General features: G+C 41.6%; 1 protein-coding gene across 1 annotated transcript in view; it reads left to right on the forward strand.

The window, feature by feature from the left end:
• The first annotated feature begins 300 nt into the window (after positions 1-300).
• CLSTN1 (calsyntenin 1) overlaps positions 301-15842 on the forward strand; it is a 62080-nt gene continuing 46538 nt past the window's right edge. The window contains exon 1 of the mRNA XM_077130839.1: positions 301-391. Coding sequence (XP_076986954.1) covers positions 301-391 — 91 coding nt within the window. The remainder of the gene's footprint in view (positions 392-15842) is intronic.

Here is a 15842-nt window from a genome sequence, read left to right on the forward strand (position 1 = left end):
GCCTCTCCCGCCGCCACCCCGCCCCCGGCCGGGTCTCCTCGCCGGACCCGAGAGAGAGCGGCGCCGCCATCTTAGTCGCTGCGCTGCCTCGAGCGAACGCTGCCGCGGCCCAGGAGGGGAGGGCGCCCGCGGCCGGAGCGCGCGGCCCAGCGTCTCGGCGGCCGCGGCGGCGGCTCCTCGGACCCCGGTGCTCGCTGCGGCGCCCACAGCCGGCCCCGGGCCGTGAGAGCCCCGCTCGGCACCCCGCGGGCTTCCCTGCCGCTCCCGCCTCGGGCGGCCGCGGCGCCGGGAGCCGGAGCGATGCTGCGCCGCCGCGCGCCCGCGCTGGCCCCGGCCTTCTGGCTGCTGCTGGCCGGCCTGCTGGGCGGCAGCGGGGTCTGGGCCGCGCGAGGTAAGCGCTCGGGCCGGGCCGGGGCGCGAAGGGTCTGATCCGGGCGCGGGGCGTCGGGGCGGGGTCGGGGGCCGGGGCGGGTCGCGGGGTGCTGCCGGCTGCACGGGCTTGGGGGGGCCCGTGCAGGCCACCGGAAAGGTCAGACCCCCTTTCCCCTCAGCAGCCCCCTCAGGCTGGGGATGCTTCCCACCCCCACCCCAGCCCGGGGCGATGCTCCGAACGTGAGTTGGGTGCTCAGCTGGGCATCGGGCTGGGGGTGCACACGCGCGGTTTGTGGTGTGTGCTTACATAAGAACCCACTCCCCCGCTCCGCTTTTCCAAGATCCCGGCTCTCCGCGGCGGACCCTGCACGGCGGACCCGGCGTCTCCCCGCTTCCCTCCTCCCAGAGTCCTTAAAACGTTGTCTGTTTGCAAACGAGCGGAGGCTGGAACTTGTCGCTCCCCCCGCCCGCCACCCTTTTCCCCCAAAGGTGAAACTGTGCTGAGGTTTTCGACCGCGGTCTCATCCCGTCTCCTGCACCCCCGAAGCCCTGGTGCAGGTTTTCTGACGGTAATTTAGATCGTGCAGGAGCATTCATGGCCTCGGCAGGAAAGAGAAACAGACCCTCTCAATGAGTCCTTACGATGGTGGGACCGAAATTCTTTTAACAGCTACATGGCAAACTAATTCTTGGTAAATTGATTGTTTTGGTCTTTTAACCTTCAGCCACTTGACCTGTTAAACGTTACTAGCTTTCTGATATTGATTGATCTTGCCAACGAAAGCTTTACGCATTGCAGATATATGCTTCTGAATGGATCTTGGAATCGTGAACATTTTCTTTGGCTTTGCAGCAAAGTAGTCCAGGTGTAATCTATAGAGTATTTGATCTAATCTTCTGATTTTTTTTTTTTTAAATAATTGTGTGTGTGTGTAGGTGGGAGGGTTGATAGAAGTCTAAATGAGACATTTCAATTTAACAAGATTTGAAAATTCCTTTTCTTCTCTTTGGCATGACATATCAAAAGAAGTATGGGGCTTACAAATTCAAGGGCAGAAGAGGCAAAATGCACCTTTTGTTCCCTGTTCCTTTCTTAACATCGAGGATGATAAACTTTGAATACTTCATATCATTACTAACATAATGCCGACTGTGTCAAATTCAGGTCTTAAGGCACTAAGTATCCAGTTGCTCTTAGGTTTACAATTTGATTTTTAATTACATCAGGCTAAGTTTGAAAGGTCTTTCCAGATTGACATAGAGGTGTGAAAGTCTAATATATCCAAGGAAAAAAGGCCATAATATATGTCAAAGATTTGCTTTTCTTGGGAAAATCCACGTTTTTAATATGTGCAGGGATTGGATAGTGGGGCAACATCAAGTATCCTTTAGTCAATGATAACGTTGCTTGGTAAAATCCATATGTTTTATTAAGTCTGTCCATTCACCTGCATTTGCTATTGTTACTTCAGAGTTACCATAAATACCATCCATCACATGCCTGCCTTATGATGGACCAATAGAAATCTTAAGTGGGAGAGGTGCTGAATCTTGAGCCCTTGGTAATTTGATAGCTCTCTGTAAGCTTTTTTTTTTTGGTTGCAGTTTATAGTACTTCAGTAGTCTTCAAAATAAAAACATTTTAAAAAAATCAGTTATTCTGAAAAAAAATCAGTTATTCTGCTGCTTCCCCCTCCCCCCCCACATACATTGCAAGTTAGGAAATGTCTTCTGAATATTACATAAAATACTAATAAAACAATTACATTTTGTAATGTTACAAATATATTTTGTATTTAAATATGCAGTTTGTGGAGACATTTTCTGTGAGCTCATTTAAAAAAGTGATTGTTTCAGCTAATATCTGAGTTTTTTTCTGATGTGAGGCATGGTGATATGAACTGCTGTTCATAGTCTAGCTGCCTCTAATAATTATTAATGGGATTTAAAATTAACATACAAACTACTGGAGAGAATGAGAGTTTTTGTAACATAAATTGCATATAACTATAGGTCGTTTTATGGAGATCCCTAAATTTCACTTTCATTGCAGCTATAGTTCTCAGCAAACATCAAATTAACCACAATATTTGGAGACGTATCTTTGGCATGTGTTCATTCCCTTGAAGGCCCTGTCCTCTCCAATTGGTCGTTAACCAGGAAATAGAAAATTGAAGTAGAAAAAAGTAGAAAGAGTATCTGAAGTCTATATTTAAAATATTTTTAACAAGTAACTACAATCATACACTTCAGAGCATTACATGATTGTCTTCCCATTTGCATAGAGACTTCTCAGCTCTCCCCTCACCTCTCTCTAGCCCCCTGGACCTCCTCTCCCTGCGCCACTTGTCCTCTCTTCTGCAGCTCTAATCCCCTTCTAATATGCTGTTGTTTATTTTGTTAGTCTCCCCTCACCAGGACACGTGTTCAAGGTGGTTTTTTGGTCTGTTTTGTTTGAAGACACAGCCTCTCACCCCAGCCTTGCCTGGCACACGTTTGGCAATCAGTCTTTGTAGTGTGATTTAATGGATGAATGACTGTCTTTCAGTTTAGGCCATACAGTATTTTTACATCCACATGGATATGGGAATTAGTAATTTTTCAGGGATCCATTCTGTTGATTGCAGTGTTGGGGTATTAGATCATAAACATTTATATGACTCTTTGAAGTATGTAGCTCTGGCTACCATCCTGGGCCCATTTTAAAGAAATATGGTAATTCCTAGTTTTTTTAAAAAAAGGTTCTTAATTTGTTGTTTTTTCAGGGAAAAAACTGAGAAAGTCATTTGAATAAAGACTTCAGTATTACATTTAATCTAATCTTTTATTGCTGAAAGTAAATGTTCATATAGGAGGCCTATATAACTGCTAAAGAAACAATAAAATATCACTAGTTCTGAATGTATTCCAATTTAAGAGCTGTAAAACTCGACTAACTGGAACCTTGAGTTAACTGAAATTCATCTCTTGCCTGCCTACTACTTTTAGAAGAAGAAAAGCATAAAACCAACAGCTTCATTGAAATTATTTTTCAAAAAGAAGGTTTAGGAGCTCATATTATATACTGTCTGTGTCGGTACAACTTGATTTTTGCGCCCTAAAAAAAAACTCCTAATATTTCAGTTTCAGATATGATGAATATAGACAAATAAATGAAATTATAAACTATGATGAAAAAATTTTTGTGCTGAAACTAGAAAGTGCTGTAATTTCATGACACTGGTCTCAGGACTTGCTTAACTTTATTAAACCAATTCTTAATTTTTGAAGTGAAGAAACTGAGGTTATGCTTTTTTTTTTAAGGATAATTCCAGAAGTGTTTATTTGCACAGAGACTATTAACAATGGTGACAGGTTGAGCATAGTAAATGAAAACTTGCAGAGATAATTTGAGGCCTAGCCTGATGTTATTGTTCTCCAGAGAGGATTTTACTTTGCTATCAGCAGAAGGGTAGGGGCGCCAGCAATCCCAGATTATCTGAATCTAATAAAGAATTGAAAATATTTGAAGTTGGGCTATATTCCTTGAGAAAGCTGCTATATATTTCCATTTTACCTTTATTGCAGTATCGTCCTTTAGAGTAGCAATCCCAAACCTGAAGGTTTTATCTGTGTCACCTTAGTAAGACCAGAGCTTCAAGTTTTATCCCCAAGCTCAGGAGCCTTTTGCAATCTCTCTTTGGGCTCTCAGCCTCTCTGTAGTGGAACTGGTAGATAACTTGAGAGGAAACCTTCCCAAAAGATTGCTCATTTGTATTTATTTCTCTGTTTAGCTGGATATTGGTTATCGAATACTTAATTGCTTTGCTGGGTCTCTCATGTCTTCACACAAGCCTTTTTTTTTTGTATACTATATAATGGGGGTCACATTTTATTCTTTTTCCACGTGAGTATCCCCTTATTGCAGCACCATTTGTTGAATTTTTGTTTGTTGGTTTTTCGTTTGTTTGCTTATATGAGAAATGCATGGTCTGGGAATCGAACCCGGGTCTTCTGCATGGCAGGTGAGAATTCACAAAAGCTTTTAAGAATATTTTATCCAACTAGCCGATGTTTTCAGTGGGGTGTTTTGTCTGAATAATTTAGCCCTTTATTTCTGGAAGGGGAATTTTTCAGCCCAATATGTTTAAAATAAATTTGGGCAAAAGAGGCACATTTTCAGATTGTTGCATTTGCTTTCATAGAGTAGGAAAACATTTACTTTTCATTGCTCTAATATTTGCCAAACACAGTGCCAGACAGAGTATGTGTTTGGTAAAGATAAGTTTTATCTTTATGGTTTTTATTTATGCAAAAAATGACAATATTTAATTTATCTGCTATTCCACTAGGACTTCAGTCTCTAATTATTAGATTCCTGTTTATCTTTCCTGAAGTTGTTTTTAAAAAACATTTTTATTGAGAAATATCCACACACATACAGTCCAACCGTATTATGCATCAGTGCTCACAGTATTATCTCAGAGTTGTGTATTCTTCACCATGATCATTTTTAGAACATTTGCTGAGGTTAAGATCTTAAAACATGAAAAAAAAAAAAAGAATTTAAATTATTATTGTCTTGCTTTCTAAGACAAGAAAATGTAAATTTTGGGAGGGGGTAGACTTCATTTGTAGGAGTTGAAACAAAGTAGGAGATTGGATTATCTTGAATACCCCAAGGATCTACGTCTCAGGTGTTCTGGTTAATTGAAGTTTTAGGTATCGTGCATTTTCTGCTCCACTTTTCCTGTGGTCTTGAGGTGGCATGAGCAGCATTGCTTGGAGAAATGCTGTGTTTATAAATTATATATATATATATTATGAATGACAATTATTGATTTGGTATAAAATATAGATCTGAGGACAGCTTCAAGAATATGTGTTAAAGATTGGTGGGAGTGAATTGTGCTATGTGATGTTGAAAGTACTGTAAGAAAAAACTCACATTTGTCATTTTTACACAAAAGAGGTGGTACATAGGCCAGAGATAGGAACCTCAATCTCTGACAACCCCCCCAAATCTGTGTCAAGCTAATGAACCTGTGCCCATTTTTTTCATAAGTGTCACCTCTTAGGGATTAGAACACTACATTTGATGTCCCCGATTTGAGAGGTCCTTTCTCCCATATGTTTTGGGCACATTTTTGTTCCTTTTCTTGTTTAGCTTTAAGATGATATAGTTGTGTTATTAGATTAAAAAATTTCACAAAATCTGTTGCTAAGACTTTTATGTTTAAAGGTTCTTGACAAAGATTCAGTTACTTCAAAATAACAATTTAGAATATTTAAAAATCCTATAAACACATCTGAATGTTAACTTCCTTCCATTCTAGGACCCCGATAAGAAGTATGGGATAGCATAGTAAAGGAAGAATTCTGGTTTTCTTCCTTTACTTGAAAAAAGAAATCAGACTTGAATATTTTCTTTTAGCTGTCTCTTCTGGACCAGTCTGATTCTTGAGTGACAAGAATTTCTGCTGAGTCTGCTACTTTTCCAAACTACCTTAATAAGCACTTTCTTGAATTTTTTGTTTAGGGCAAAAGAAGTCTTTTCTCCATACAGCCACTCTTTTTTCTTAATAGCTTTATTGAGCTATATTTACGTATTACATATTTTACCCATATGTTGCTAAGTAAATGTTTTTGCGTGGACATATGTTTTCTTTTCTCTTGGGTCTATACCTAGGAGTGGAATTGCTGGGTCGTGTGACAACTTTATATTTAACTTTTTGAAGATGTGCCAGATTGTTTTCTAAAGTGGGTTCACCATCCTATAGCAACCTTTTTTTTTGCATGGGCAGGCACCGGGAATCAAACCCGAGTCTCCAGCATGGCAGGCAAGAACTCTGCCTGCTGAGCCACCGTGGCCCATCAACTTTTTAAAAAGATGTAATTCATATGACATACAAGTCTCCCATTTCATGTGTACAGTTCGGTGGATTTTTGTATATTCACAGATATTTGCAACTATCCCCACAGTCAATTTTAGAACATTTTCATCATTTCATCACCTCAAGAAGCTTCTTATCCTCTAGCTATTGCTTTCCCCCACCCCTTTCCCCCACCCATCTTTAAAGCAACCCGACTCCACCATCACCCGCGACCATCTCTGCAGTCAGAGCCACAGCTCACAGGTGTCTAAGGTGTCTTCTCAGAGGTTGGAGTGACTGATTTTTTCCTTCTCGGGGGCAAACTGGCATTTGATCCAACCAGTTCTTTCTTTAGCCCTTGTCTCCCATATCATTTCTGCCCAGGACTTCAGCTTTGAGCTTGAAAGGAGCTTTGGGGGGTGTTCTAATTTGCTAGCTGTTGGAATGCAACACACCAGAGATGGATTGGCTTTTAATAAAAGGGGATTTATTTTGTTAGTTCTTCGGAGGAAAGGCAGCTAACTTTCAACTGAGGTTCTTTCCTACACGGGAAGGCACAGGGCTGCTGTCCTTCTCTCCAGGCCTCTGGTTTCCAGCAACTTTCCCCAGGGTGATTCCGTTCTGCATCTCCAAAGGTCTGGGTTGAGCTGTGAGTGCTGGGATGAGGTATGCTGAGCTGCTTGGGCTGTGCTACGTTGAGCTCTCTCATTTAAGCACCAGCCAATTAAGTCAAACATCATTCATTGAAGCAGGCACGTCTTCTAGCCGACTGCAGATGTAATCAGCAACAGATGAGGTTCACGTACCATTGGCTCATGGCCACAGCAACAGAACTAGATGCCTTCACCTGGCCAAGTTGACAACTGAATCTAACTACCACAGGGGGTCTGTCTCTTTACTCGCCTAGCCCATCTGCCCCAGAGAGCAGCTGTCGCGCCATACCACCCTCCGTCAAGGGATCACTCAGCCTCTTTGAACTTTTTTTAAAGACATCCTTAGGGGCTTCAGCCTGCTTTCCCCAGATTTGGCCCTCTCGGTCCCCTCGGTCTCTGTGGGCACCCAGCCCGCAGCTCGTTTTCAGGAGCATTTAGGGCCAGGTGGGCTGAGAGCACCTGCAGCAGCTCCGGGACCCCCCGAGCCACACGCAGAGTTCCAGGCCTCACGTTCTGAAGGCGGCTGAGGGGACACCCAGACACCACCTGTTTAGATGACGTGGCATTTTTGTTATGCTAATTGGCTGAAAATCTGCTTTGTTAAAGTAAATTACCTGGTTTGTTCCATTGATTTTGTTCTATTCGTTTTTCTATTCATTATTTCCCCAATCTTTAGTCATAGTATAAAATGTTAGAAATACAATTTTTAAAATTCAGTAAAAATGAATGTCATCTTTGTTTAATGCCTACTTAAGGTAAGACATAGACATTAATTCTGAGTTCTTAATATTAAAAATTTTTTTCTTATATAACACTACTTTCATTTTGAGGTCCATCTAGAAAAAAGTTGTTTGTCATAAACTTAAGTTGAAGAAATGTAAAACATTAATGATTTATATGAAATTGTCTGTGTGGCTTTTTTTTTTTTTTTTTTTTTTGCTGTGGGAATGAAGAGTCCAGTGAACTTCCCACCATTGGCAGCTCTGCAAATTAAAAGTTAGTTCCTTATATCCTGACCTCAAAAGCCTGTTCCTCAAAAATAGAAAACTGTCAAAAGATTATTAAAAACAGCAAAATTGACATTAAATGGTATCGAAAAGACAAGAATGAATGAAAGAGAACTGTGGGAACCTGGGAAAGAAAAGCAGTGGGTTCCCTAAATGGGATGAGGAGGGCCCATGCTCCTTGGGGCATATGGAGGGTCCCAGGTGGGCCCCAGGAATCACCCTGCATGGTTGTTTACAGGCAGGTCCTGAGCTTCCCTCCACAAATTCTGATTCAGTAGGTCTAGAGCTTAAGTGCTTCTAAAGAACATCATTTATTCTGTCTGAGATGCAGGATCCAGTCACATTTGATTTTGCATATTTCATATATAGTTAATGATGAATAATATTCAGGGGTCGGCTGCAGAGTTCATGGGGCCTGATGCAAAATGAAAATGCAAGGCCCCTTCTTAAAAAATTACTAAGAATTTCAACATGGCAGTAGAACATTAAACCTATTTTAGATGACGTGCTGGGGCCCTTTTATACGGGAAACTGGCCCTATTGATGAGCGCTGGGGTGGCCTGTCATGAGTCAGAATGGGGCTGGCCCAGGGTTGATGGGTGCCAGATGCTGCCCAGCCTCCCGGGCTGCACCCCGCTGCTCTCCCCTCCACCTTCTGGAGGCTCTGCCTTTTCTCCTGCCCTGGCCTCAGGGTGGAGACTGCTCACTCCTCTTTCTGCGCCCAGCACCTAGCCAAGTGGACCGTACTAAGTTCACAACAGATGTTTGTTAAATGAACACAGGATGAAAGCAAATGGTAGTTAGAGGCTAATTGGGGAATAGGCGCACATAATTTGGGGGATCAAAGCCTTGGCATTAAGCTGATATGTTTACTCTTAAAACACCTTGACTAATTTGTGCCAGTTTCTTATTACTTAGGGAATTAGTAACAAGGATAACAAAAATAATTGAAATTCTTGGATAATCCTTAATTTTTTTTTTCTGCCAAGCATTTCAAACACTTATCGGTAGTTAATAAGTAGCAAAAATGCACTGACTTGAATTTAATTTTCTCCTTGGACAAAAATTATTAAAAGGACAGTGAGGTGGGAAGCAGTCCTCCATATTTTAGCCCCTCACTGCCTGGTGCTGGGTTAATGGTTGGGTACCTTGGTAATTCTCAGACTGGGATGTAAACCCTGAGTTGGGTTTGTTTCTGATCTTTTTGAATTGTTTGTAAATATCCATTACTATCTGCTCATGATTCCCGTGTAAAGCACTTTCTTTTGGCTAAGTTTTAAAACCTCCTTGCTACAGCATATGAGAGCCTTCTCTTGCTTAACTAAGAGAAGCAAATAATAAGCCTCTTCTAAAATTTTCCAAAGCCTAGGATAGAATGTAAGTATTGACTCAAATGCTTTCTGATGTGAAATCTGACATTTTCAAACCTCATCTGAACAGAGCATGTCCTACTGGACATAGTCATAAGAACATAGTCTTATTTTCCCATTAGGGTGACTTTAATACTGACCATAACTTTAATATTTGTTTGAATAAAATATTTTTTCAGATGGGTCACTAATGCTAGTGGTTAACATATATTTTCCTATTCAATAAAGTTTATGAACCCCATTCTTTTCAAGAATTCTTTCTGAATATTCTCAAAAGTTTTGAGATTTTTTACCACTGCTTTTAAGAAAAGTGATGTATCTGGCAGATGGGTCTCAGCAGACTCTGCCTTTGCTGGGTCTTTGTTGTTTCATATTCAGTGTGTCCTCCATGACTGTTAGCATCATGGGAGATGGAGAGGAAAGAAGAAGGATGGGAGTGGGAGGAGATTCCAGAGGCTGCGGTGAGCAGTTCAGAGTTTGGAGGGGTCACTGGGGGTGTGATGGCTGTGATTAGGAGCTGGGCATCCTTCAGGGCACATGGCCAGAGAGGCTTGCGGGCATCCTGGCCACGGAGGTGGAGGCGTGAACTGGTCCAGGGCTGGTGCTGATGCAGGAACACGGCCCATCCAGGGGGAGGGATCCTGGTGTTGGCATGACCTTTTCACAGTGGCTTCTGGGGGGACCCAGGTGGGCTGGTGGGTGCCTGGTGGCCGTCAGACACCCCTGGTGCTCACTCTGGGGGCACAGTGACAGTGTGGGATCTAAGCCCCCATGGAGTTCTAAGAGTGGCCTGGCAGGCCGTTTGGTTTCCTCAGCTCTGGCTGCGGGTGCCTCCTGCTTCTCAGCCTTCGTGGACTGAGGGGTCCCAGGACAAAGGGGAAGTAGAAGTGGCTCACTCAGGCCAAGCTTTGTTGCTTTCAGTTTGAAGGGAGAAGGCTTCAAGGGCTTCCTGAAGTTTCTGTGTTATCCAGCCCAGGTCAGTGGGGTAGGAGAGCAGATGGGGATTTGGGGCAAGAGCTTTGACTTGAACTAGAGCAGCCTGACTGTACTTATTACTTTTTGGAAACCCAGGTCTGGTCAGGTAGAACTGAGGCCAGCTGGTGCAGTGAGCATGGTAGGAACCCCCAAGATCTGAGAAATCCCCACCTTTGGCCAAAAAAAGCCTATCGGATTGTGGTCTTCTCTCAGCACATTTTCTCTGTCCATGCTCTGCTCCTATTGCCTGTAAACCCAGCTCACCAGAGCTGACATTCCTTGACTGCCTCCTTCCAATGACTGTTTTCCAACTGCCTTAACCTAGCTTTGTTTGGTATATTGTTCCCTGTGACATAGAGCCATTTCAGATTCCGAAATGACCTCAAAACACAACTCTTACTCTTCTATTAGGAGTTGCAGGTGGAACCACGTTGTATTTTCCCATGAAAACATTGTTGTGAACTGTTTCAGACTCCAGAAGGAATCCACAGAAGCCTATTACACCCATAACAAGTGGAAATAGTGTAAGCTTGCAGTGGGAAAAAAAATCCACACCCATTACAATATTAGTAATAAAGAGCTAGTTAAAATTTTATAGTAAGTAGGCTTTGAAGTAATAAAGTAGCTCTTTAAATGATTCTGATGGGCATCGGCCACCATCAGTTTATCTCCTTGACTCACACTTGGGTTTGAAGAGAAGACTGAAGGAAGAGAAAGATCGAGAAGAAGGAGCCAAAAGCCCAGATACTTGAGTTCTGTATCTGTAATTGAGAGGGACTGAGCCAGTGAGAGGAAAAGGAGGGAACACATGCTGGGCAGGTTGTGATCCTCTTGAAAGGGCCAGAAGAAGCAACAGAAGGAGTCACGGGTCAACAAGTCCTTGGGGCCCAGGTGGCAGCCCCAGGGCGGGTGTCCAGGTTGGGGAGGCAGCACCGGACACTTGGACTGTCTGCTGTCAGTGGTTGTGCATAGACAGCGTGGGGACTACCTGTATGCACAAGCCCAGCAGGTGTTTTCTGAGAATACCTGCCGTGCCGGTTTGGAAAGATTTATGTACCCTAGAAAAGACGTGTTTTAATCTTAATCAGTCTTGTGGGAGCAACAGTTTCTTCTAATCCCTATTCAGTACTACTGGTTGGAAACCTGATTAGGTTATATCCACGGAGATGTGAGTGACTCAATCAGTTGTGGGTATTAAACTTCATTAGATGGAGACATGTCTGTGTGTGTCTTGATTAGTTTACTGGAATCCTATAAAAGAGGAGACATTTTGGAGAGAGTTCCCTTTTGACAGTGAGGAGAGAGCTGCATAACCATGACAGAAGGATGAGAGAATCACACAGTTTATCAGCCAGTGACCTTTGGAGATGAAGAAGGAAACACCTCCTGGGGATCTTCAAGAAGCAAGAAGCCTAGAGAGAAAGCTAACAGACTGTTGCCATGTCTTCCTAGTTGAGAGAGAAACACTGAACTCATTGGCCTTTCTTGAGTGAAGGTAACCTCTCGATGGTGCCTTGGTTTGGACATTTTTATAGACTTGCTTTAATTGAGACATTTTCTCGGCCTTAGAACTGTAAACTAGCAACTTATTAATTTCCCATTTTTAAAAGCCATTGCATTTCTGGTTATATTGCATTCTGGCAGCTAGCAAACTAGAACATCTGCTGATGCCCGTTATTTAAATAAATGACTTATGCTCAAATGTACTTAGTTTTCATCAAAGAAAATTTACTTAGGAATTGTGATTTAAGGCTATTTATTAAAATTTCCAAGTTTATAAATCTACATGAATTTAATTTACTCCACTGTAGAGGTGTTTTAGTAAAGTAATTGTAAAACTATATTTTTCATACCTCCACCCTCCTAACATTCTTAATTGGAGTTGTACATATCATTTAATGTCATCTTTAGAAGTCTTCTGGGTTAAAAAATGGTGACGTAGAGACATCTAGCAGTAATGAAATAGTGGTCAACTTCAGGACAGGGTTCCTCTTCAAATTGTTATATAGGATGACAAATTGATTTCCAAGGCAGTGTTTCCCGAAAAGTGCCCTGGCATAGGTGTTACTTGGAAAAAGAGGGCTCTTGCTCACCTCAGTTTGGGAAGTGCTAGTAAACAAGGTTAAAGTGATTTCATCAGCTTAGGACTTCATATAGTCTTTAGCGTACAAATGTGTGTTGAGGAATTGCTGGGGGTGGGGTAAGTATATGATCAATGTTTACATAACTAGACCATGGAATCTTTTTTTTCCTGGGGCATCTTGGCATGGAATACACTAGGAAATACTGTTCCAGGGCCATCACCCCCACCCCATCCCCACCTCCCTGCTGTGGAAAAAGAAAATATAATTAGTGCAAAAAAAATAAGTTATAATAACCTAAAATACTGCCTCTCTGAAATCATGTCTTAACCCTTTTGTGTATCCTTCTAGGTTATTTCTCTTGTAAAAAAGTATTTAAATAGAGTTTTAAATAGCAAAATGAAATCATACAATAAAGGGTACGCTGTAGGTCTTTTTTTTTTTTTTTGCTTCTATAGAGGGGAATTATTCAGTTACAGATTTACAGTTCTTCAGAGGAAAGGCAGCTAGCTTTCATCTGGGTTCCCCTGTCGCATGGGAAGGTGCATGGCAGTGTCTGCTGGCCTTCTCTCCTGGCCTCTGGTTTCAAACGGCTTTCCCCAGAGCATTTCCTCACTGCATTTCCAAACATCTGGGTCTATGTCGGCTCTGAGCTCTGCTCTATAGTTTTTAATGTCATTCAACAAACATTTGTACCAGATGTGGTATGTATAGAAATCCATGAGAGGGAATCTATTGAATAATTCTTAGGGCAGTGGCTCCCAAACTGTTTGGTCTCAGGACCTGTGTGCTCTCAAAAGTTATTGAGGACTCCAAAGAGCTTGTGTTTATGTGGGTGTTTTAGTTTGCTAAAGCTGCCAGAATGCAATATACCAGAAATGGGTTGACTTTTATAAAGGGGATTTATTAAGTGACAAGTTTACAGTTATAAGGCCATAAAAATGTCCAAACTATGGCATCCAGATAAAGATACCTTGATTCAAGAAGGGTTGATGTCTGTCACATGGGAAGGCTGTGGCAGGCATCTGCTGGTCCTTGTTCCTGGTTGCATTGCTTCCAGCTTCTGATTCTAGTGATTTCTTCTCTAAGCATCTGTTGTCCTTCTCTTAGCTTCTCTGGGTTCTGGCTTGCTTAGCATCTTATGGGAGGGCACATAGAGATGCAGAGTCTGCTGGGCTCTGCATCTCCAAATGTCCATGTCTAGGTCTCTCCTCTCTCTGTTGGCACTTCAAGCATCTCTAGATGTCTGTGTCTGTGTTGGCTCTGGTGCCTGTCTAGCTTCTGTCAGTTCTCCTAACTCCTGGCGTCTCCTGGGGCTTCTGCATTTCTAGTTGTCTGTGTCTTCGTCTGCATCTGAGGTTTCTCCTAAATGTTTCTCCTAAATGTTTTAACTAATCAAGACCCACCTTGGATGGGTGGAGTCACATCTCCCTCTAATAGAAAAGCCACATATACAATTGGGTGTGTCACATCTTCATGGAAACAAGTCAATCAAAAAGTCACACCCACAACTGGATGTGCCTTATCTCCATGGAAACAATCTGATCAACATTTCTACCCTAAACAATAGGTCTGCCCCCACAAGAATGGATTAGGAAAAAGCACATGGTTTTTCTGAGGTACATAAGAGCTTCAAACCAGTACAGTGGATTGTATCTATTAATATTTACTGCCTTTAAAATTAAAATTGACAACCTATTAAATATTAATTTATTTAAATTAATAACAAATCTGTTATATGGTAACCTTTTTTATGAGCAATAATTATATTTTCTAAAACAAAACAATTTTGAAAGAAGAGTGGGCATTATTTTGCATTTTTGCGAGTCTTTTTAATGTCCAACTTAAGAGAGGATAGCTGGATCCTGCATTCAGTCTGTTCCCATATGTTGTCTTGTTGAAGCAGAAGAAGAAAATTCTTATCACATGTACATACATAGCTGGAAAAAGGAGGATTTTGTGGATCCCCTGAAAAGGTCTTGGGGTCCCAGGATTGCCTCAAAACACACCTAAATAATTCCTGCTTTGGTTGAGGTCAAAATATAATTCAGGATTAATTACTCTCCACAAATGGGAGTAATTCATTTCTAAATAATAGTTGAAGTAGGGAAGCAAAGCTTGCAATGATTTACTTAAAAATAAAAAGGAAATAACTCACCTTTTTCCTATAATCATGTCTCCCTCATGTGCTTAGAGCTTGCTCTCTCGAGGTGAGTTACGGTTCTCAGACCTGGAATTGCCTACAAGGCACAGCAAATGCTGCTGTTGTCCAGCAAGGGACTGGCTTAGGTGGGCACTTGGTGCTGACCGTGTGTGCCTCCAGGGGTGCTGGTGGGCCTATGGAATGTCCCTCTGGTTTCCTGTTTAATTTTTTTTTCCCTGTTTAATTCTACTCTCATTTTATTGTGGTAACACATTCAACATAAAATTTTCCGCATTAACTACTTTGAAACATATAATTCAGTGGCATCAGTTACATCAAAAATCTTGTGCTACCATCACCACCATCCATTACCAAAATGTTTCTATCACCCTAAAAGAAACCCTGCACCCATTAGCTCCCCACCCCTCCCCCTGCCCCTGGAATCCTGTAATCTGCTTTGTCTCTATGATTTTGCATGTTCCAGTTATTTCATATATATATGAATGTGAAATCATATAGTTTTTGTCCTTTTGTGGTTGGCTTATTTAATTCAACATTATTTTCTTCAAGGTTCACCCATATTGTAGCATTTATTAGAACTCCATTCCTTTTTATGGCTGGCTAATACTCCATTGTATGGATACCCCACGTTTTGTTTATCCATTCATCCATTGATGGACATTTGGGTTGCTTTCACCTTTTTGCTGTGGTGAATGATGTGGCTGTAAATATCAGTATATAACAATCTGTTTGTGTCTTTATTTTCAGTTTTGGGGGTTAAATACCAAGAGTGACTTGCCAGATCATATGGTAATTCTGTGGTCAACTCTATGAGGAACCACCAAACTTTTCCCACAAATTTCCACCAACAGTGTATCAGGCTTCCTCTTTCTCCACATCTTCACCAGCATTTGCTATTTTCTGCTTTTAAAATTATAGCCATTTTAGTGGTATTAAAGTGTCTTGGACACATTTTAGTAAAAGAGAAGGCCAGAATAGGCAAAGAGAAAACAAATCACTTATAAATAAATGCCAAAATCAAGTGTATTCAGACTTCCTTGGTAGTATATACTTACCTAATTAATATTTTCTATATAGTGAGATCTGGAAAAAAATGAAGAGTGTTTTCAAAAAAGTTCAATGCTTAAAAAAAAGATTCTTTGTTTTTCCTTATGAGATGGCCTTTTTGAGATCTTTTAATGACTGTTTTCATTGTAAAACATTTTTAAAACTACCATCATTAAAGAAGTCTGAGCTGCTGTTTGCTTTATTCTCCTTAGGAATCTTTTGTGATTTTCTGAAAATCTGAATTATCTGTGGAATATGTTGTACATGAATGTGGAGCGTCCTGTTTGTACAGGTCATGTGCTAGTTTGGGGTGTTTTGTTT

This window comes from Tamandua tetradactyla, chromosome 2 (assembly GCF_023851605.1).
Source record: "Tamandua tetradactyla isolate mTamTet1 chromosome 2, mTamTet1.pri, whole genome shotgun sequence".
Lineage (NCBI taxonomy): Eukaryota > Metazoa > Chordata > Mammalia > Pilosa > Myrmecophagidae > Tamandua > Tamandua tetradactyla.